Source organism: Schistocerca cancellata, chromosome 2 (genome assembly GCF_023864275.1).
Source record: "Schistocerca cancellata isolate TAMUIC-IGC-003103 chromosome 2, iqSchCanc2.1, whole genome shotgun sequence".
NCBI classification, from domain to species: Eukaryota; Metazoa; Arthropoda; class Insecta; order Orthoptera; family Acrididae; genus Schistocerca; species Schistocerca cancellata.
In genome coordinates, this window is record NC_064627.1 from 548,166,508 (window position 1) to 548,190,580 (window position 24,073).

General features: G+C 37.1%; 1 protein-coding gene across 1 annotated transcript in view; it reads left to right on the forward strand.

The window, feature by feature from the left end:
- Positions 1-24,073, forward strand: part of LOC126146686 (pH-sensitive chloride channel 2-like) — a 289,984-nt gene that overhangs the window by 251,841 nt on the left and 14,070 nt on the right. Inside the window, exons 7-8 of the mRNA XM_049915638.1 lie at positions 743-898; positions 13,164-13,329. Of these exons, the coding sequence (XP_049771595.1) occupies positions 743-898; positions 13,164-13,329 (322 nt within the window). The remainder of the gene's footprint in view (positions 1-742; positions 899-13,163; positions 13,330-24,073) is intronic.

Below are 24,073 nucleotides of genomic sequence, written 5' to 3' on the forward strand. Positions count from 1 at the left end.
AAAGAAGAATATATTCACCCCTTCTGTGCTCACACAGGACCATTTTTTCCACTGGTGAATACTTGTTCATAAATAGACATACATAATGTCTCTTCAAAGTGTATGCCTTCAAAAAAGGCACACCTCCTCCACAAATTAAATAAAGAGGGTTATTCTTATGTTGTTCAAAAAATATCTCTGTCCATTGTTCATTAAAGACCTGGTAGTTGTCTTCTATTTTTCTCTTGTTAGAAGTTTTTGATTAAGACACTGCTATTTTTCAACCTGAAACAAATATTTAAGCTTCAACTATCTGCACTGATATGCTACATAGGGTTTTTAATAAATACAGAATAATTTATGGAAAGAAACAGCTACATAATTTCCTTCTCTTCCTCTCCAGTAAACCTCCCATGACCCGGGATTCTGGGTGGCTTTCCTGAACTGTAGTCCTTTCCCTAAACCTCTCCAGTCCTTTTCCTTCACCCCTCTTCCTTCCCCTTCAGCTCTTCTACCTGATGAAGGAGCCACTGGCTTCAAAAGCTTTTAAAAGTTAAATCCTCTTATGTGTGTGTTCCCCTGCTGCCACTTGGAGTGTACATAAAGTCTTTAATATTTTTCTTCTGTGTGTCATGACAAAACAATGATGGGTCTGTGAGCCACATGAAATGATTTTGAAGGGCACATATGATCCATTGGTTGTTCAGTTCTTCAGTTGAAAGAATTTATCATTAGTTCAAGACAACTGCTACTCTGTTCACAGATGGTAACTACAGCACAGTGAGCATCACTTTTGAACTGCAGCGAGAGATTGGCTTTTATATGATGGATTACTATGTGCCTAGCATGCTCCTTGTGATGATATCTTGGGTGTCCTTCTGGCTTGAAGCAAATGCAGTCCCAGGAAGAACAACACTTGGTAAGTAAGGCACTAAATTCTAATAAAATTAAAGAAATTCTCTCACTGTGCAAATAGTTTTTCAGATATTTACATACAACTGGGTATTTCATTTGAGAACTAACAGCTAGACCCTCTTCAACATAAATTTCTGTAGCCTGTCCTAAGAAACTGACTATACAAAAAAAATAGGCAATGAATATCTACCTTTATAACTACTTTTGGTAAATCTATAGGTTTCTTTGGTAGATCTCTGCATAATACAAGTTTACTTCCCAACAAAAAACAGAGGAGATGAAAAAACAGAAGATATGTATGATCATATAGAAGAACCTTTAGCAACAACAAAGGAAAATGACAAGTTATGGTAATGGGAGACTCTAATGCCTGTGTGAATAGCCACATAAAGGGTTAGTAAAGTTGGACTTGAAAATGTAAATGTTTTTTGTTGTTATTGTTGTTGTTGCTGTGGTCTTCAGTTCAGAGACTGGTTTGATACAGCTCTCCATGCTACTGTATCCTGTGCAAAACTCTTCATCTCTGAATAACTGCTGCAACCTACAGCCTTCTGAATCTGCTCAGGAAATTAATCTTTTGGTCTCCTTCTTTGATTTTTAATTCCCCTCCACACTTCCCTCTAATACTAAATTGAAAAACCTTTGATTTTTCAGAATGTGTCCTATCGATCCCTTCTTCTAGTCAAATTGTGTCGCAAATTTCTTGTCTCCCCAATTCTGTTTTGTACCATCTCATCAATTACACTATCTGTCCATCTACTCTTCAGCATTCTGCTGTAGCACTACATTTCAAGAGTTTCTATTCTCTTCTTGCCTTACTGTTTATTGTGCATGTTTCACTTCCATATACGGCTACACTCCAGATAAATACCTTCAGAAAAGACTTCCCAAGACTCAAATATTTATTCAGAGTTAGTGGATTTCTTGTCTTCAGGAATGCTCTACATTTTACATCTTCTCTACTTTGACCGTCATCAGTTATTTTGCTGCCGAAGTAGCAAAACTCATTTACTACTTTTAGTGTATTGTTACCTAATCTAATTCCCTCAGAATCACCTGATTTAATTTAACTACATTCCATTACCCTTATTTACTTATGTTGACATCCATCTTATATCCTCCTTCCAAGACACTGTCCACACATTAAACTTCTGGTCCAAGTTCCTGTTTCTGGCAGAATTACGATGTCATCAGCAAATGTTGAAGTTTCTATTTCTTCACTCTGAACTTTAATTACTATTCCAAATTTTCCTGTGGTTTCCTGGAATGCTTGCTCAGTGTATAGACTGAATAACATCAGGGATAGGCTACAACCCTGTCTCACTATCTTCTTAACCATTGCTTCCTTTTCATGTCCCTTGAGGCTTATAAGTGCCATCTGGTTTCTGTACAAATTGTAAAAAGCCATTCACTCCTGGTATCTTACCTGTTCAGCCTTCAGAATTTCAAAGAGAGTATTCCAGTCAAGATTTTCAAAAACTTTCTCAAAGTTGATGAATGCTATAAATGTAGGCTTGCCTTTCCTTAACCTGTATTCTAGGAAAAGTCATATAATGCTCATGTGTTCCTACAGTCCTTCTGACTCTAAACTGGTGCCCTAAGGTCGGCTTCTACCAGTATTTCCATTGTCCTCTGTGTCAGTATTTTGCATCCGTGACTTATTATCCAGATAGTTTTGCAATAGTCACACCTATTAGCACCTGATTTCTTTGGAATTGTAGTTATAACATTCTTCTTGAGGTCTGAGGGTATTTTGACTGTCTCATATATCTTTCACGCCAGGTGCAATAGTTTTGTCATGGCTGGCTCACCCAAGACTATCAGTAGTTAAGACAGAATGTTGTCTGCTCAAGGGGCCTTGTTTCAGCCCAGGTCCTTCAGTGAGCTGTGAAATTCTTCTTGCAGTGTCAGATCTCATCTTCATCTACATCCTTTTCCCAGTCTATAACATTGCTTTCAGGTTCATCTCCCTTGTATAGACCCTCTATATATTCTTTCCACCTTTCAGATTTCCCTTCTCTGCTTAGGTCTGGTTTTCCATCTGAGCTTTTGATATTCATACATGTACTCTTTTCTCAAAAGGACTCTTATTTCCTGCAGGTGGTATCTATCTTACCTGTAAGGACATATGATTCTAAATCCTTACATTTGACCTCTAGCCGTTCCTATTTACCTATTTTACACTTCCCGTCAGTCTCATTTTTTTGACATTTGCATTCCCTTTCACCTGCTTTATTTCCTGCTCATTTATATTTTCTCCTTTCATCAATTAAATTCAGTATCTCCTGTGATTATCCAAGAATTTCTACTAGACCCTCTCTTTTTACCTATTTTATCCTCTGCTGCCTTCACTATTACATCTCTCAAAGCTACCTATTCATCTTTATTGTATTTATTTCCCCTGTTCTAGTCAATTGCTGCCTAATGCTCCCTTTGAAACTCTCAACTGCCTCTTGTTCTTTCAACTTATCCAGGTCAGATCTCCTTAATTTCCTCTTTTTGCAATTTTTTAAGTTTTAATTTACAGCTCATAACCAATAAATTGTGGTGTGAGTCCACATCAGCCCTTGAAAATGTCTTACAATTTCAAATCCGGTTCCAGAATCTCATCTTACCATTGTATAATCAGTCTGAAACCTTCCAGTGCCCATTTTCAAACCATCCTACAAAGAAGATTACAGTTGACATGACAATCTTATACAAACAAGGCACATATTTGTAATACAATTATAGTACACTAATACAGGGTGTATCATAATTAATGGCGTAAACAGGTACAGTTGAAAGTATCCAACACTATAAGCAAAAATGTCTCAGTAAACATAGGGTCAAATATGCATACCTTAAGAGCTACGAGCAATTTTTCATCTTTGATACTTTGAGACAAATCTCTTCTACTGCAAGTTCTTTGCTTTCCACATTTTGGGAAGTGGTCGTATGGACCAAAATAAGAAAAAAATGTTCAGCAAACATGTGCTCTAAAACGCATATCTTAAAAGTTATGAGCCCTTGATCATTAGAAGAGTTGTGTTTCAAAGTAGCAAAGATGAACAAGTGCTCATAGCTCTTAAGGAATGCATTTTAGAGCACATGTTTCTAGTATCATGTACTTTCAACTGTATGCGTTTACTACATTAATTGTGATACACCCTGTATATGTGTAAGGTACACAAATTTGCCATGGTTCTTTTTTCCAAGTTGTCTTACTGGTTACATACCATGCTATAAGTGTGACAAAAACAGACAGTAGTCCAGAAACTGCCCCTACAGTAATCAAAGCTGTATATGCCCAACTTAACAACAGCAAATTACACCACATAGGATGGACATTAGAGAACTGGTGTGCAGAGACATCAGTAGTTGCCAAGTAAAAGTCTAAGAGGCCACTGACAGTGGCTCACACTGAAGATAAAATATTTACTGACTAAAAAATGTGTCCTTTTATTTTTGATTAACTTAATATAAATTTAAAAACCATGCACTGCCAAAAATTTGTTGGTGGTTTACATGGCGATTTGATTACTATAAGCTGTTTCTTATTTTGGTCTTCATACGTGTTTGCAAATGCTATGGTTTGTGATGCCATAGCAGTGAAGTTGTAAAGATTTTTAGTCATTGGAAGAATAAATATAAACATCATCATTACTGTGGTTTGTAAGTTTTTACTGCAAATACCTATTATCTCAGACATTAGAGAACTGTATGTAAATTAACTTGTAACTGAAAAAACCTCTTATCTCAGGCATTAGAGAATGGTATGTAAATTAATGTCAACTGCTGAGATGATTTCTTATAGATAACTTTTGTTTCATTAGGTACTATTTTTTAAGTACAGTGTACAGAAGTATAACTTCTGTGCATATTCTATGGTACTCTAGCATCAATTACATGAAGTGTTATTGTCTGATGCAGCGCATGAGTACTTTTGTGTATTCCAGCCACATGTAACTATTGTTTAGTCATGGCTTTTTTGATATTGCAGAGTGAATATCATTTGTGCCATGGACACAGCAGTTTCAGTTGGCCTATAAATGTCTTTTCTGTACACACATCATGCAATGCAATTTATGCGTGTTGATGTGCAGCTTTCATTGAGGAGATTATGCACGTAATAAAAAGTTTAATCTGCAATAAGATAGGATTTGTTATTTTATGGTGTATTTTAAAGATTGTTAAGTAATGTAATTTTTGTTCATCTGTCTGGTTTTTGCCAGTCAGTAGTTTCAGAGTAATTTAGTAATGTTTTAACATGGAGGTGTGCTCTCACACCAGTTTGCACTGATCTAAGTCAAGTTGTATAATAAGTTTAATCTGTAAAATGAAAGGATTTGCCATGTGGAGTGGCCGCATGGTTAGAGGTGCCATGTCACTAATTGTGTGGCCCCTCCCGCCAGAGGTTCAAGTCCTCCATCGGGCATGTGTGTGCATGTTGTTCTTAGCATCAGTTAGTTTAAGTAGTATGTAAGTCTATGGACAGATGACCTCAGCTGTTTGGTCCCTTAGAAATTCACGCACATTTGAACATTTGAAAGGATTTATTATTTCTATGATGCACTTTAAAAACTTTTAAAAAATGCGTTTTGCTCATTTCCATCTGAATTTGCTAATCAGTGGTGCTTAACATTTCAATATTTGATGTGCTGTGACCCTAGTTGCACTATGAATTCAATTCATAAAAAAGAAATGTAATTTTTGCTCATTGGAATGCTATATGTGGAACTATGTAAATCTGTTGAAAATGACATATCATTTCAATATTAGATGTGTTGTCACACTAGTAGTGCTATGGATGTAATATGTAACAAAACAAAAGTATTTTTTACTCATCAAGGCACAGTATGTAAAACTATGAAAACCACAAAAAATGGCATGTCTAAAGGTGGTTTACTACATGCTGGTCATTTGCGGTTACTCTTTTCTCTTTGATCATAATGCCAAACATTAGGCCTTCAGCTTATTACAATTAATATGACACTTTTCTTCTTCATTAAAGGACTGAATATAAACTAATGAATACCTATGGTGATTATATGCTTAAGTGGCAGTCTTATTGTAAATTGTCAGCTTTATTTATTTATTTATTTTTGGAGTGAGGACTGCCGCACTTTTTGGGTTTGAATTGTAGTACAGACATGCAACTTTTTATGGCCTGGACACATTATGTGTAACACAAAACAGTATGACTACTGAGTGTAGCTCATGCAACTGCAGCATTTTCTGGAGCCAACGTCATGTAACGATGTAACACATATATGTTTGGTGTGTTTTATCCACTACAGACCAATGAGTGGTCTTAAAAAAAAGAATTTTGGCACTATAAGATTTTTAAATCTATATTACATTAATAAAACGTAAAAAAATATTGTTTAGTCAGTAAAGATTTTATCTTTAATGCACACTGCTATCAGCAGCCTCTAGTCTCTTACTCAGTATCCAATGGTGTCTCTGCGCACCAGTTCTCTGATATCTATCTTATGTGGTATAATCTGCTGCTGTCAAATTGGTCATATGTCGCTTTGACTGCAGGGACAGTTTCTGTACATAGATTACTGCCTGTATTTGTTAAACTTACCGTATGGAATATAACTAGAAAGGCAACTTGTGAAATATAACCATGACAAATTTGTATACTTTACACATATATTAGTGTACTATAATTAAACACAGGAAAATCCAGTGTACTATAATTTCATTATGAATATGTGCCTCGTTTGTAGAAGACTGTCATATCAACTGTAATCTTCTTTGTAGGATGGTTCGAAAATGGGCACAGAGCTTCAAAACTAGTCACTATCAAGAAATAAAAAATAGATACTTCTCAATGCAAGTTATGATGAAGCTAAAAGCATTTATTTCAGTTACAACCTTCTTTCATGATTCTTAAACCAAATGTTCATGCTCTGTGTGAAATTTTACCAGGCAGCTTTCTGTTTCATTCCTTTTCTCCAGTCCATATTCACCCATTATTTTTCCTTCTCTTCCTTTTCCTACTATCAAATTGCAGTCCCCATCACAATTAAATTTTCATCTCCCTTAATTATCTGAATAATTTCTTTTATCTCATCATACATTTCTTCATTCTCTTCATCACCTGCGGAGCTAGTCAGCATGTTAACTTGTATTACTGTAGTGGGTGTGGGTTTGGTGTCTATCTTGGCTACAATAATGCAGTCACCATGCTGTTCATAGTAGTTTAACTGCATTCCTATTTTCTTATTCAGTATTAAACCAACACCTACACTACCCTTATTTGACTTTGTATTTATAGCCCTGTATTCACCCAAAGTGCTACAGCTTCTGCCACCAAACTTCACTAATTCCCTCTATACCTAATTTCAACCTATCCATTTCTCTTTTTAAATTTTCTAGCTTACTTGCCTCATTGTGGAGATGCTGAGTTGTGATAGGCACAATAAAAAGATTCACACAATCATAGCTTTCGGCCATTAAGGCCTTTGTCAGCAGTAGACATGCAAGCGCAACATTCCACACTACAACCTGAACAACACCAGTTTTGTATATCCTGATGATAACATCCTCCTGAGTAATCCTTGACTGTAGATCCATATGAGGGACTCTTTTACCTCCACAATATTTTACCCAAGAGGATGCTATTGTCATTTAACCGTACAGTAGAGCTGCAAGCCTCTGGAAAAATTATGGCTGTAGTCTGCCCTTGCTTTCAGCCATACACAGTACCAACCCAGCAAAGCTATTTTGGGTTGATATTACAAGGTTAGATCAATCAATCATCCATGCTGATGCCCTTACAACCACCGAAAAGAATCCTGCATTGTAGAATAGTAGAGCCAAAAGACTATTAGAATTATGGAACCACTATGAAATAGTCCTAACAAACAAATGGTTACAAGTTCCTAACAGAATGCCATGAGATACTGCTAGATACCAGGTAGATCATATACTAGTCAAACAAAGATACAGAAATCAAATAAAATCTGATCATTCATACCCTGGTTCTGACACTAACAGTGAACATATAATAGTTATAGCCAAGTGCAATATTAGATTTAAAAAGCAACAAATTGCAACTGGTACTATATGGTGTATAGAAAGACTGAAAAATGAAGACACAGCTGAGGAATTTAGAGTGGAGATGGACAAGATATATCAAGAAACTGTAAGCAGGGAGAACATAAGATGTACTAGAGAGAAGAAATTCCAGCCAAGGAAACCATGGATGACAAACAATGTTTGACATCATATAAAATTACATAGGTTGAAAAAAAAACAGCTTTTCACTGATACAGAAAAATAAAAAACTGAACAACAACATTGTGCCATTGCTAAAAAAATAATTGAGGTGAACAGGAAAACATAAGCCACATTAATTTACCAAGAGAGCAGTTTTGATAGGATGGGCTGGAATATACTATTTGTAAAACTTAATAAAACTGGAGATAAAATATTGATTCTCAATCTATACAAAAAAAAACAGAGTACAGAAACAGATATCAGTGGCACTACGAAATAGGCTAGGATGGTAGGAAGAGTTGTCTGACAACTCTCTTTCCATATTTATTTACCTTTTACAGAAATTAAAACACGAAGAGTAAGAAGTGGCATCAAAGCAACAAAAACTAATGGTAGACAAATATATTGTATTCTATCTGCTGATGATATAGTAGTCTTATCAGAAGGTGAACTGTATGTTGAAAATTTTGTTGGGTGCTTTGGACAGTGAACAACTGAAAGTAAACATAAACAAGGTTGAAATAAGAGTGACAGATAAATCAAACAGACAAGTAAGGGGAAATAATAAAACAGTAAATAAAATACTAGTGCTACTAAATGAATTTTGCAATTTGGGAAGTACAATAACAGATGACAATATAAGTATAAAAGATATAAGGGAAATAAATAAATAAAAAGAAGGAGAATTTGAATCAACAATCCTTCAGAAAAAAGAGTAATTTGCTAACAAGCAACCACCGTAATACTGAAACAAGGAAGAAGTTCATCAAGACATTTATTTGGATCATTTTAAACAATACTTGTAAAGGTTGAACTCGGAGAATAAGAAAAGAAAAAAATTAGAGGCAGTAGAAATTGGATATGTAAAGGAACCACCAATATATCTTGGACTCAAAGAAAAGTGACTGAAAAAATTCTACAGGAATACACTAAGCAGGTTCAGAAGGATGTAGGTTGCAGTAAGTACTGGGAGATGAAGAAGCTTGCACATGATAGGGTAGCATGGAGAGCTGCATCAAACCAGTCTCAGGACTGAAGACCACAACAACAACAAATTCTACAGGAAATTAAAGAGAAAAGAACATTGACTAATGCGATGCAGAGAAGAACAACTAAATTCATTTAACACCTAATCTGACACGATATCTTCCTAAAAAGAAACATATTAAAAGGAAAACTCTAGCAAAAAATTAGGAGACATGCCCATAATGTCCATATTACGAAGTGTTATCAGTAGGTTGAATGGCAACGACTACAACCAATTGGTACCCTGACAAGGAACAGAGAAGAATAGCTACTTCAACAAGGCATTGCCTATAGTGTCTAATGATGACAGAACTTCTTAAGTAGCTATGTTTTATGTACAAAGAAAATTATAGTAGAGGAATGGGCAAAAATTAAGTTAGAATGCTGAGATGAAAAAAAAATCTGCTTCAAATATGCATCAGGAAAGGATTCACAAGGAAAATGATGGGAGTCAATTGTCATAATATACTTTAGAATATGAAATTCAAATTATTGTGCACTAGTAATGGGATTCATACAGTTTATGTGTCAAAGATAAGTGGATGAGAGCTAGAAGTTGCAAGCTGAACAGAAGCAAAGAATCAAAAACAAAAATAAGATTTGGGAAGGACAGAAGATGTTGCAAGACAAAGGGACCATCTACAGAAAAGAGGAAGGGAAGAAATTACTGGAGATTATCAAAAAAATCACTGAGACTAAACAAATTTCATTGAGAGGAAAAGCAAGTCAGTTGTTGGGCTATTAAAATGATCTGTTTATATTTTTGACAACAAAGGTAATAGAGAAGACTACTGATGCTTAAGCATATTTTTTAATAAATAATTTCCGTCTACATCATTTAAGAGATTTTTACTCCGGATCTAATGTTCTGTTAACTGCAATAATCAGATACTGTAGACAGAATAAAAACAAGAAAATGAAAAGTTATGTGCACGCAGAACTGACAGAAATGTAATATATTTTCATTCACATGAATACTGGTATAGATTTCTTGAAACAAAATTCTATGTCAGTGAATAAGTATCACATATACTGTAGCAAACTGTTTAATGTCAGCATAGCATTATGGTTTGCACAAAGTAAAAGAAACAACTTTAGACAGTACTAGTGGAAGTCATACACAATATTAATTTTGCTTGATTATGTACAATGCTAAATTAATACGAAAATTGTCGAGAATCAGGTAACACATATTCAATTACTAAAATTTAAAATGATATAGTAAATATTCAAATGATATAAGGCATCAATAATAAAGCTTACATCACAGTTAAAATAAAGTCAGATAGAAGCCTGAATGAAACCTCACCCTCATTAATTATATACTGTTTGTCATCATATGTTCCCCTCCTCCATATTTTTATCATGTAATGTATAAACCCCACATGTTGGACTTTATTTTATATGTTTTGCCTAATTGTGATATTCATAACAGAAGTATGCTTACAACCTTAATTTAAAAATAAAAAAGTACATTAAGAGCAGAGCAATAATTTAAAAATAAATGAAATTAAATACCTGAGTATCTAGTAGGGCTTTTCCACCTTACAGTGGAACCAATAACATGCAACAGGAACACCAAAGAATGATTACTTGCAGGTCAATAAGTAAAAACACTGGCAGCCCAGTCAATGAGGAGCACAGTTCAGTGACAACAAGCAAACATGCATTGTTGATACCCATCATTACATCAGATCTTCAAAATTTCAATTTCAATTCTTCAAAATTTCAAATTACATGAGATTTGTCCATAATGACAGTACAATACAGTATGAAATCCTCAGAAAACTATATTATCAACAACAAGCAATTGCAGTAATCTCACGTACTAAAATGTAAATGTTGTGTGACTAGGGTCTCCCGTTGGGTGCAAGTCTCTCGATTTGACGCCACTTTGGCAACTTTCATATCAACAGGGATGAAATGATGATGATTAGGACAAAACAACAACCAGTCCCTGAGCGGAGAAAATCTCTGACCTAGCAGGGAATCAAACCCAGGCCCTTAGGATTGACATTCTGTCACGATGACCACTCAGCTACTGGGTCCGGACATCTCATGTACTGAAAACTAACAAAATTAGGCATAAAGTCATCTTAACTAAGGTGCTTTCTTAGTATGGGCAAAAAATTTCAATTTGTTCTAAAATATTCAAGTTGTCTCCAGTACCTTTGGAGTGACATTGTTAAATGTTAACACAGTGTATCAAGTGGTAAATTTTTGCATCACTGTTTGAATACCTTGTACTTCATCTGTTCACATATTGTCATATTACCATTCTCGTATCAGTTTGCAGTCTCTTTCAATGAGATTGTAGCAGTACTAACTTCCATTTTAACCTTACTCTCTTCCAGTAGTAAAATAAAAACTCTTTGTATCATGGATTTTATGAACACACGATTATATCTCCTAGGATGACATGATTCCTCTTTTATGATTCCATCTATATTCATTGGTTTTCTATATATGCATCATGAATTTTATTAGTGAACAAAAGATCAGAAAGAATGTTTCTTTCTCATTTGAGCTTTATCATTTAGGTGATTTTTGGGTGTGAGGCATCAAGCACCATACACAAGGATGTATGGGAAAAACAGTTTATTAAAGATAATACACAGACAATACTTTTTTATTATACAGTGGAATTGTTGTTGAAATATGAGAAGTTAGCAGGAAGATTAAAGAATACTGGAGAGAACAAAACAGAAAAAGGTGTTTGTAACACTAATTACTGGTACACACTGAAATTATTAAACTAATAAGAGTTCCTCAGTCCCCCCTCCCTCACATGCATACACATGCAAAAATCACACTTTCTTAGTCATCTGTGAAATTTCAGTTTTCAATTTTACATACATATCTGCATGTTTCACAAGTTCTTCTCCTATTCATTTCAAGTTACTTGTTTCTACAATGCTATCTCATCACTTAACCTGTTGTATAAATACACGAATAATAATTCATAAGACAGAAGAAGAGCACCATTTTACAACTCACCTAAGCTTCACTAATGGGAGCAAATTAAAACCTCTTGCAACAAACCTTTTCTTCAGAGAGAACAAATGACAAAACAAGAGGAAATAAAATATTAAGAAAAGTAGTAAAACTAGTGCATTATTGTTATCACATCTGTTGGAGACATACTGTTGAGCCAAAACATTATGACCATTTGATTAATGGCATGTTGGTCTCCTTTGGAACATTATACAACAGAAAAGGCATGAATGATGCTGCTGCCCTATTGGAATAAGGCTTTTTATCAGGCATAGCAGATGAGATGAATATGGAAGTGATGAAGGGAGATGAGGTGTCAAGGGAAGGGTGAGAAAAGATCTAGGAGAGGGAAGGACATCAAGGAAATAGGATAGTGTTATGGCACCAAAGAGCTCACCCTAAGGAGAACACTTACATTAGTTGGTTGCACATTATGAGATAAAAGTGTTCTTGCTTCTACCAATAAAACTGTAATCAAAGATTGAAGGGGTGGAAGAGGGGTCTTCCTCATTCATTTTTCCATCTTGTCCCCCTCTTGCCAAATTCTCACTTCATATTCAACTTTGTGCAGCACACTCCTGTGTCTGATTACGCTACAAAGACCTCTCTCTAATGCCATTTTTCATCCCCTTCCCTTACACTCTCTCCCTCTCCGGGTTATTGTCCCATTCTTGCCTTTTCTCCTTTTCCTTTCCCTCCTCCCTTGCTTGTTGTTCTTATTTCTTCTACTGAACATAACTTCTTTCTTCAGTTGTGCCACAACACTATGATGATGCAAGCTCATAAGCTGAGCTGTCATGTGCCTTTTCTTATTTGTGTGTCTATCTGCTGTACAAAACCTTGACTGTATCACTATCTTTGCATATTCCATTGTTTGTATTCCACTCGAAATTTTGAAGTATTGTCTGAATGTAAAAGAAGTTAGTACTTAAATGTCAATAACATACCAGACCCAGTATTTTCCTTTTTTTGAGTAGTTTATCATATTATTTATTATAGTTATACACATCTTCTAGTTCTGAAATATCTTTCAACAGGTACAAGCACTATGCTAACATTCATTACACTGTCATCAAAAACCAGCAGTCAGCTGCCCAAGGTGTCTTACATAAAGGCCAGTGAAATCTGGTTTCTTGGGTGCACAGCATTCATTTTTGGGTCACTGGTTGAGTTTGCATTTGTCAACACCATATGGAGAAGAAGGTATGATCATCTTACTATTTACCTATTAAAAAGTGGTAAGTAAATACTAAATGTGTTTTGAATACTGATCATAATGCAAATAAAATAAAGGTGTGGAGATGAAGCGAATTTTCTAGTGGAGTTGGGCAGATGACAGAGATATGTTTGTGCAGTCTTAACAACGACTAGCTTGCATAAGGTTTGGTGTGTATGTCATCCACAAATGAGAGACATGATGATTAATTTAAAGAGATACACTTCTGTTGTACTAATATTTATTCAAACCACGATTGGGCTCAAGATTGAAAATTCCATCTTCAAGTGTATGAAATTATTGTATTTGATAATACATGACATGCAACCAGGCCAGTCAGTGCAAGAGTTTTAATCACTGCATACTGACAGAAACTGTTTGCTGCCGGGCAGTCGCATGGTAGGAAAGTCAACCACTGCCGTTGGTGTTCCTACCGAGCAGCTGGTTTGAATAAATATTAGAACAACTGAAGTGGATCTCCTTAAATTAACTATCAGTAACTAGCTTACTGATTTGATAAACCCTGAAAGGTAAGTAGCATCATCCAGTATATGGCTAAAACCTGCTCTGGTATTACATATGACAGTGTGTACTCATCAGAATATTTAAACTTTAGAGCAGCTGAAATGAATGTACACTGAGAACTAAATGTGGCTCAAAGGGTTATGGTTATTAGTATTCACACCTTTTGACATCACATCAATAATTTTTAAGGTAAGATGGAGTAATGAAACTGTTATGAAAAAGAATGAAATGAGCAAATTAAAAATATTGACAGATAAGCACCTTTAAAGTAAAGTCTAATTGTCAGCTGTAATTAAAAGTCCTTATGCATACCATTCATTGGCATCCAAAAATGATCCTACAGCTGAAAACTCCATATCCACTATCCCTAGTGCAATACACATTACCAGAAGAGTCTTGTGATGAACTGCTAATCTCATTAGACATTTGGAAGCCCATTATTTATGTACAGACTTGCTGAATCCCAGCTGAGCATAAGTAGTACAGTGTTCCAGTCATAACATTTAAAATTATGGACAGAAGAGCTTGCCATTACTTCCCTTTGGGAGAAAAAATATGCAACTGTCCTGGCTTTTGGAACTAATAGTTCCTTCCTCAGGGAGGAATTTTATATATTGGGGAAGGTTAAAAAGGAAGCGAATGTCACTCATACTCCCGGATGAGAGGCATTCACCTGTTGTAAGGATGAGGTTTGATAATTAAGATCTTCATCCTTTAATTGTAAATACTGGATAATTATCTGTTGGCCATACTATAGAACAGTGTGGAACTAGACCTTTTAATTTCCAACATAACAGTACTCCTGCCCACAATCAAATGTAATAATATAGCAGGTTGTTGAAATGGGAGAGTATGAAGTCACATGACCAACCCTGAACCCTGATAACAGTGACCTTGATTTTATCAGTGTCAATTATAGTCCAGTGGGCTGTCAGACCAGGCTCCCCCTCCCCAAACAGGTACAGAATTGTTCACACGATATTGTCACGTACAAGGAGGTGTAGTTAGATGAATGACAAACACTAACTTCACTTAACGAAGGTTTATTCAGCTCTTGCACATACAAGAGTGCGGAGCGAACTGCCTCCGGCTAGAACACATATGGTATGCATACAGCTACAGAACATTCCAGTACAATGATTGTTGACATTTGTGGATACTTCTAGATGTACTTGAACTTAATATAGAAATTAAAATTTTACAGTTCAAATGAGTTTTGAACTCACGACCCTCCATGCAACAGTGTATTATTATAACCACTACACCACAGTGACTGTGCTACTCAGCTTCTTCTGTGACATTGCTCCCTCCTTAAGAGAACAGCTTCTCGGTGTTACATCCTCCTAGTCTGGAAACGAGTCATCGGTCCTGCATATTCTGACTCCCAATGACTGATGTTCACCCTGGAGGTGATCTTCTTAGAACTTCCTTTGTCACTATGTTCTTTGTCACCTTTCCACTTGTTGCCTGTCACTGGAGCTTCAAATTTACCCTTCTACTCTGGGTTGCAGGATCCTTATAGGGCTTCATTTGAAGGACGTGGACGGTATCTCTGATTTTCATTGTCTTGTGTCGGGGTCGAAATCTTCAACTTCATAAGTAACATGAGACAACTGTCTTACAACCTTTGTTGTTGTTGTTGTGGTCTTCAGTCCTGAGACTGGTTTGATGCAGCTCTCCATGCTACTCTATCCTGTGCAAGCTTCTTCATCTCCCAGTACCTACTGCAACCTACATCCTTCTGAATCTGCTTAGTGTATTCATCTCTTGGTCTCCCCCTACGATTTTTACCCTCCACGCTGCCCTCCAATACTAAATTGGTGATCCCTTGATGCCTCAGAACATGTCCTACCAACCGATCCCTTCTTCTGGTCAAGTTGTGCCACAAACTTCTCTTCTCCCCAATCCTATTCAATACTTCCTCATTAGTTATGTGATCTACCCATCTAATCTTCAGCATTCTTCTGTAGCACCACATTTCGAAAGCTTCTATTCTCTTCTTGTCCAAACTATTTACCGTCCATGTTTCACTTCCATACATGGCTACACTCCATACAAATACTTTCAGAAATGACTTCCTGATACTTAAATCCATACTCGATGTTAACAAATTTTTCTTCTTCAGAAACGCTTTCCTTGCCATTGCCAGTCTACATTTTATATCCTCTCTACTTCGACCATCATCAGTTATTTTTCTCCCCAAATAGCAAAACTCCTTTACTACTTTAAGTGTCTCATTTCCTAATCTAATTCCCTCAGCATCACCCGACTTAATTAGACTACATTCCATTATCCTCGTTTTGCTTTTGTTGATGTTCATCTTATATCCTCCCTTCAAGATACCATCCATTCCGTTCAACTGCTCTTCTAAGTCCTTTGCTGTCTCTGACAGAATTACAATGTCATCGGCGAACCTCAAAGTTTTTATTTCTTCTCCATGGATTTTAATACCTACTCCGAATTTTTCTTTTGTTTCCTTTACTGCTTGCTCAATATACAGATTGACTTACAACCTTATAAGGTCCAAAGTAGCGCCTGAAGAGCTTTTCATAGAGGTTAACTTTCTGAAAATGAGTGAAGATCAAGATGAAGTCACCTGGCTGGTAGACAACAGGGTGGTGGCTAGCATCATACTTTCGGCGATCGTTTTCTTGAGCCTGCAGTATGCAAAGTTGAGCTAACTGCCAAGCTTCCTCAGCTCTGGCTAACACCTGGCCAATGTAGCTGTTGTCCACATCATCAGGATGTAATGTAAACACAGTCTCCAACATTGTAGTTGCCTCATGCCCATGCACCAGGAAAAATGGCGTAAATCCTGTGGTGTTGTAAGCAAACATCACAAAAGGTAGCATCTCATCACAGTTGCTCTGCTCAACATTGATGGTCATTGATAGCATGTCGACCAAGGTCTTATTAAGGTGTTCAGTAAGCCCATTAGTTTGCAGATGGTAGTCAGTCATCATGTGATGAGTAGTGTTGCACTGACAGTTTATATCTGTCACAAGATTCAACTGAAAAACTTTCTCTCAATCCTTTGGGCACTGTGTTTTAATACAATGTCTTCCATGATGAATTTGGCTACCTCAAATGCTTCAGCTGTTTTCACGGCTTTTGAAATGGCATAGCATGTCAGATAATAATCAGTACAAACAATAATCCATCTATTGCCACTAGCAGACATTGGAAATCATCTGAGGAGGTGAATCCCAACAAGCTGGAAAGGCATTTCGGCTGGTGGAATTGGTATGAGCGAGCCAGGTGGTTTCTGAGGAACTGTCTTTCTCCTCTGGCACTCTCAACAGTGTGACACATAGTGAAGGACACTCATAAATAAACCTGGCCAGAAAAATCTCTTGCAGATCCTATCATATGTCTTAATAAATCCTAAATGTCCAGCCTCAGGTGTGTCATGGAATTTTTATAAAACATCTAAGTGCATGTGTTTAGGAATCACTGGTAGCCACCTCTTTCCAAATGGATCAAAGTTTTACTAGCATAGTAATCCATTAACTACCTGAAATTGTAATAAATGAAAAGCACCAGTTTACTTTTGTTCTACAATATTATTATTATTTTTTTTTTTTTTGTTGCTAACCGGTTTTCGGCTTACAAGGCCATCTTCAGACATTTAGCAACAAAAATAATATTGTAGAACAAAAGCAAACTGGTGCTTTTCATTTATTATTATAATGTTTTTTATTTATTATTTATTATTATAATGTTGTTCTACCAAGAACCGACGGAAGATTCTGTTAATACCTGAAATTGTCCTTTCACATCCTCTGACTGATTTAAGGCAAGCCTAATTTGAGATATCTTGGTGTCCTTCTTCCACTCAGCAGAGAGATCCTGGAGTGCAGCAAGACAGTTACTATCTTCATCAAAGTCTTGATGGTCTTGCACAGGGTTTCTTGAGAGACAATCGGCATCTTGGTGTTTTCTTCCACTTTTGTACACTATGGTAATGTCATACTCTTGAAGACTTAGTGCCCACCCATCCTATTGGATCCTTAAGACCTGTCAACCAACAAAGTAATGATGGTCTGTAACAACCATGAATGGCCTTCCATAGAGATACTGTCGAAATTTGCACATGGCCCGGAGCACAGCAAGACATTCTCTTTCTGTAGTTGAGTAGTTTCTTTTGACTTGTGTAAGTGTTCTAGAAGCATAGGCTATAACCTTCTCTTTTCCATCTGAAATTTGCACCAGACCAGCACTGATCCCATACCCATTGACATCTGTGTGTAGTTCTGTAGGTGCTCTCTCATCATATAGACCAAGTACAGGGTTAGTCGGCAGAGTTTTTCACAGCACTTCGAAAGAATCTTGTTGAGCATCACCCCAGATAAATTTAGCATTGGCTTTTAACAACTTTTGGAGTGGCCTTGCTTTGATACAAAAGTCTTTGATAAAATTATGGTAATAAGAACATAATATGAGGAAGCTTCTCACATCTCTAATACTTTTAAGAATAGGAAATTCCATTATAGATCTCACCTTTTCTGGGTCTAGCTGCACACCTTCATTTGACACAAGTTGTCCAAGTATTTTGATTTATTTTGCTCCAAAGAGACACTTTCTTGGATTAAGTTTCAGTCCACCTTGTTGGAGACACTTAAGAATGACCCTCAGTCTTTTTATGTGTTCATCAAATGTCTCTGAGAACACTATAATGTCATCTAAATAACAAAGGCACATCATCCACTTCAGGTGACTTAGAAGATTATCCATCATCCTTTCAAAAGTTGCTGGTGCATTACACAAACCAAACGGCATTACCTTGAACTCATACAAGCCCTCAGGGATGATGAATGCAGTTTTCTCATGATCAGCCTCATGTACTTTGAGAGTCTAAATGAAGTTTATGACAATGTGATTATTTAAACGAAATTTATCATTTAGCATGAAATTGAAACAACTAAATGCTGCATAAAAATACAAAACAGAAAGCTGACTTAAAGTAATGAGTAATCATGATATCAGTAATGTATGTTGTTTTGCTAAGGAAAAAGGAACAAATGACATGAGAGATGTGTAAACATATAAATAAAACAATTACAAACATCCATACAATAAAAAATATTAAATTAATTGGCAATTCATAGTACAGAGTTTCAGTATGTCTTACGAGACACCCGCCCGGTTAACCGTGCAGTCTAACGCATTGCTTTCCGAGTGGGAAGGCATGCTGATCCCCGGCATGAATCCGCCTAGTTGATTAGTGCTGAGGTCCGGTATGCCGGCCAGTCTGTGGATGGTTTTAAGGTGATTTACTATCTGCCTCAGCGAATGCAGGCTGGTTTCCCTTATTCCACCTCAATTACACTGTGTCAGCAATTGCTGTGCAACACTTTCTCCAGATACACGTACACCATATTTACTCTACCATGCAAACATTGGGCTACACTTGTCTAGTGTGAGATGTTCCTGTGGGAGGGGGGCAGGGGGGGGGTGTCCACTGGGGGCTGAACTGCACAATAACCCTGGGTTCAGTGTGGGGCAGTTGTAGCCTGTGGTGGTGCTGTGCACCACTGCAGGCTATGGTGCAGACAAAGCCTCTCCATCGTTTGTAGGTCCTCAGTTCCATACAGTACAATACAATACAACATCTTATGTAGTACATTCAGAACTATAATCACCACTAAATAAATAAATTTATATCTTAAGTTTGTTGAAGTTGGTTATGCACTGAATTATGATAGGTGATTTGCAAATGTAGAAGGTGTGCACAAAGTTGGTATTAGAAGTCTTGTGAGGTGAACAAAACGAAAGGTGTGACAATTCATAATGGACTTTTGGAACATTTAAAGATTAATCCAACTCTTTTTGACACAGGGCTAACCAATGTTAAGGCTTGGAATTCTTGGTATGATCCAGAGAGTAAAAAATAAATTAAATGAACAAACTTGTCTTCTTGACCAAAAAGGGCCAACATGAGCCACTAATCAGTAAAATTTGCTTCTCTGATGTAAGAGATGTGTCCCATAAAGTGTTTGTACATATTGGAAAAATGTTGAGCATTAAATTTTATGCATAAATACTTAAACATTTAGGGATTAGTGTTGACCATATCCAAAGAAAAATGGTCAATACCTAGGTGATTCACCAGGACAATATATCTTGTCGCATGTTGCCAATTCTGTGGGAGACATTGGTCAAATACCATGTCACCGTGCCTGAATTATCCTACAGAGAATTATTCTAAAGTCCAGATTTGGCACCCCACCAACTTGTTTTTGTTCATTTGGAACTCAGCAAGAAAGGATGTTTTTTCAGGATGACGGAGATGGTCCAGGTAGTTTTGATAATGTGCCTGAAAAACCATGCAGACATTTACACTCACATCTACATTTACATATGTACTCTACAAGCCCCCATACAGAGTGTGGAGAGATTATTCTATACCACTACTAGTCAATTCATAACCTGTTCCACTCGTAAATAGAGCAAGGGAAAAATGACTGACTATATGCCTCTGTACAAGCTTAAGTTCTTTTGTTTTATCTTGTTTTCATGGTGCTTATGTGAAATGTACATTGGCAACAGTAGACTCATTCTGTAGTCAGCTTCAGATGCCACTTCTCCCAATTTTCTCATGAGTGTTCCTCAAAAATAACATTGCCTTCCTTCTGGGGACTCCCATTTGAGTTCCTGGAGCATCTCTGTAATACTTGCATGTTGATTGAACCTACTGGTAAAAAATCTAGCAGCCTATCTCTGAATTGCTTTGATGACTCCCTTTAATCTGACCTGGTGGGAATCCCAAATACTGAAGTAGAACTAAAGAATAGGTTGCAGTAGTGTTCTACGTACAGTCTCCTTTACAGATGAACCACATGTCCCTAAAATTCTCCCAATAAACCAAGTCAACCATTCACATTCCCTACTATAATCCTTACATGCTCATTCCATTTTATAGTGCTTTGCAATGTTATACCTAGAAATTTAATCAATGGAACTGTGTCGAGCAGCACACTACTAACTCTGTTTTTGAACATACAGATTTGTTTTTCCTACTTATCTGTATTAATTTACATTTTTCTACATTCAGAACTAGCTGCCACTTATCACACCAACTAAAAATTTTGTCTGAGTCAGCTTGTGTCATCCTACTGTCAGTCAACAATAACACCTTCCCGTACACCACAGGACATCAACAAACAGCCATAGAGTGCTGCTCACCTTCTCTGCTGATCATTTATGTATAAATAAAATAATAGCAATCCTATCACACTTCCCTGGGGCACACCTGATAATACCCTTGTCTCAGATGAACACTCACTCTTGAGGACAACATACTGGGTTCTATTACTTAAGAAGTCTTCAAGCCCCTTATATATCTGGGAACTTATTCCAAATGCTTGTACCTTCATTAAAAGTCTTCAGTGGGGGTGCCGTGTCAAATGCTTTTTGGAAATCTAAGAATATGGAATCTGCCTGTTGCCTTTCATCCACAGGTCATAGGATATTGTGTGCAAAAATGGCAAGCTGACATTGCACAAACAATGCTTTCTAAAACTGTGCTGATTCTGGACAGAAGCTTTTCCATCTCAAGGAAATTTATTATGTTTGAACCAAGAATATTGTTTAAGAATTATGCAGCAAACTAATGCAGAGGATACTGGTCTATAATTCTGTGGGATCATTCTTTTATCCATCTTATATACACAATCATCTGTGCTTTTTTCCAATCACTTTGGCTTTGCACTAGATGAGACATTCTCAATAAATTTAAGCTAAGTAAGAGGACAGTGCCATAGAGTACTCTTTGTTAAACCAAATTAGGATTCCATACAGACCTGGCAACTTATTTGCTTTCACCTCTTTCAATTGTTTCTCTATGCCAGGAATGCTTTCTTCTATGTCCTCCATGCGGAAGTTTGTGTGATGATCAAACAATGGTATGTTTGTATGATTCTCGTGCACAAAAAATTTTTTAAATGTGAAATTTGAAACTTTGGCTTTCCTTTTCCTATCTTCTACTGCCACACCACACTAGTCAACAAGTGAATGGACAGCAGCCTTAGACCCAATTAGCAATTTTACTTAGAACCAGAATTTTCTTGTGTTCTCAGCAAGACCTTTTGTGAAGGTATAATGGTGGTAAATGTTGTATGCTTCACACATCAATATTTTTACAGGCACATGAATTACTACTAACTTTTGCTTGTTATTTGCACATTCCCTTTTGAACTGAGAGTAGAAAAGCCTGACTTCCTCAGCATTTTCTGAATTTCACTGGTAAACCACGGTGGGTCTTTTCCAACCTTAATCCACTTACTTGGCAATACTTCTATAGAGCACAATTTACAATCTGTTCAAACATTGCCCATAATTCTTCTCTGTCTATCATGCAGGAACTAAATGATGTCAATTCATTGTCTAAGTGGGATGCTAACAACTGCTTAACTGCTCTTTCTAGCAGAAATACTCTTCTAGCCTTCTTGATTGAGTTATTAAATTGAATAACCTTCATCACTATGATCTCATGATCATTAATCCCTACCTCTATAAAGATGTCATCAATGAAGTGAAGCCCATTTGCAACTACAAGGTCTAAAATATTTCCATTGTGTGTGGGCTGTCAAACTAGCTGCTCAAGACAGTTTTCAGAAAATATATTCAAATGTCTGACATATTCAAGACTGTCTGTCTGTACCCCATTCAATGAATCTGTAGACATCCCAGTCTATACTCACTACATTAAAGTCCCCTCCAATATATGTTCCATTATCTGCGTATTTTCACACCAACAATCATAGACTCTCTATGAGTGACTCTAAAACTGTCACAGCAGAATTTGGTGGCTGGTGAAATCATCCAACAATAACTAAATTTCAATAGACCTCTTACACATGACCAGGTAACTTCACTGTCCCACTCAAATTCAACCTCAAGATAGAGAATATTTTTGTCAGTTGCAGTGAACATTCCCCCTCCTACAGCATCTAATCTGTCTTTTTACTATACGTTCCATGTTTTGTTAAATATCTCAGAGCTTTTTACCTTTGGTTTCAGCCAATCCTCAGTCCGAAGAATAATTTGAGAATGAGAAATTTCCTAGAGAGTAATAAATTTGGGAACTTTGTTTGACAACTTTAGTGTCAATACTTGAATGTTCACTGATTTCATTATCTGTGTGATGTCTGAGTTTTTATCAGAGTAGCCCAAACTACCATCTAGGCTAAAAAGCCCCCGTGTGCATTCAACAAGTATTCTGCTACCCAGGTAACTGCTTTCCTTGTGTACTGCACACCTGATCTATCAGTGGGAGTCCTATTATTCCCCACCCAATAATGCAGGTCCATAAATGTGCAGCCAAGACCATAACAGAGGTGTTGAAGCCTTTTGATGAGACCCTCAACTGGGCTCCAAACCAAAGGACACCAATCAACTCTGGGAACAATCTTGCAAACTGTGAGCTCAGCTTGCACCCCACATGCAAGGCCAGCAGCCTTTACCATCTGTGCCTGTATGAACAGAGCATACCTCAGGACATAAGTGACAGCTGTCATTGGTGCCACAACTTGCAGACAACTGGACCCTGCATGCTCAGTAGTCACAGGCAAGGCCCCTTCCAAATCTCAGATAAGGCACCTTAGCAGACATACTAAGTGCACTTTGCCTTTATTTCCTGCCCTGTATGCTATTTCCCTGAGGAGCTCCAGAAGGTGCCTAACATTCGAGCTCCTGATAACTAACCAACCCCTGCCTCTATGCGCCTGCTTGGGCCCTGCTGGAGGAACAGCCACCTGTGTGCTCACAGGGCAAACAGGCAAGGCCAGATGGCCAGCCTTCATGTTGGCCCTCCACCTCAAGTGACACAAACATGTTACCACCTGCCTCTCATCCTGCTGTGAGAGTGGATCTACCGTGTCAGGTACACTAGGAGGTGCATCGGTAGCAGAGCCCTTGGATGAAACAAGCAACATCTGAAGTGTCCCTTACAATGTGCCAGATTCTCTCCCACCACTTACCCTGAGGCAGCAGCCTGAAGATGAATGACTGAATCAAAAAACACACTCAGCTGTTCGTGAACTATGGCCAGCTTCTTCTGCATCTGCACACAGTATGCACACATCCTACCCATCCTAGTACTACTAACTTAAGAACTGGCTACAAATGCACAGGCAGAAATCTAGATATGCAACTTGCTAGCCTTCTGAGATGTCATCAATGGAGGCTGATGCCCTATGAGCTGCG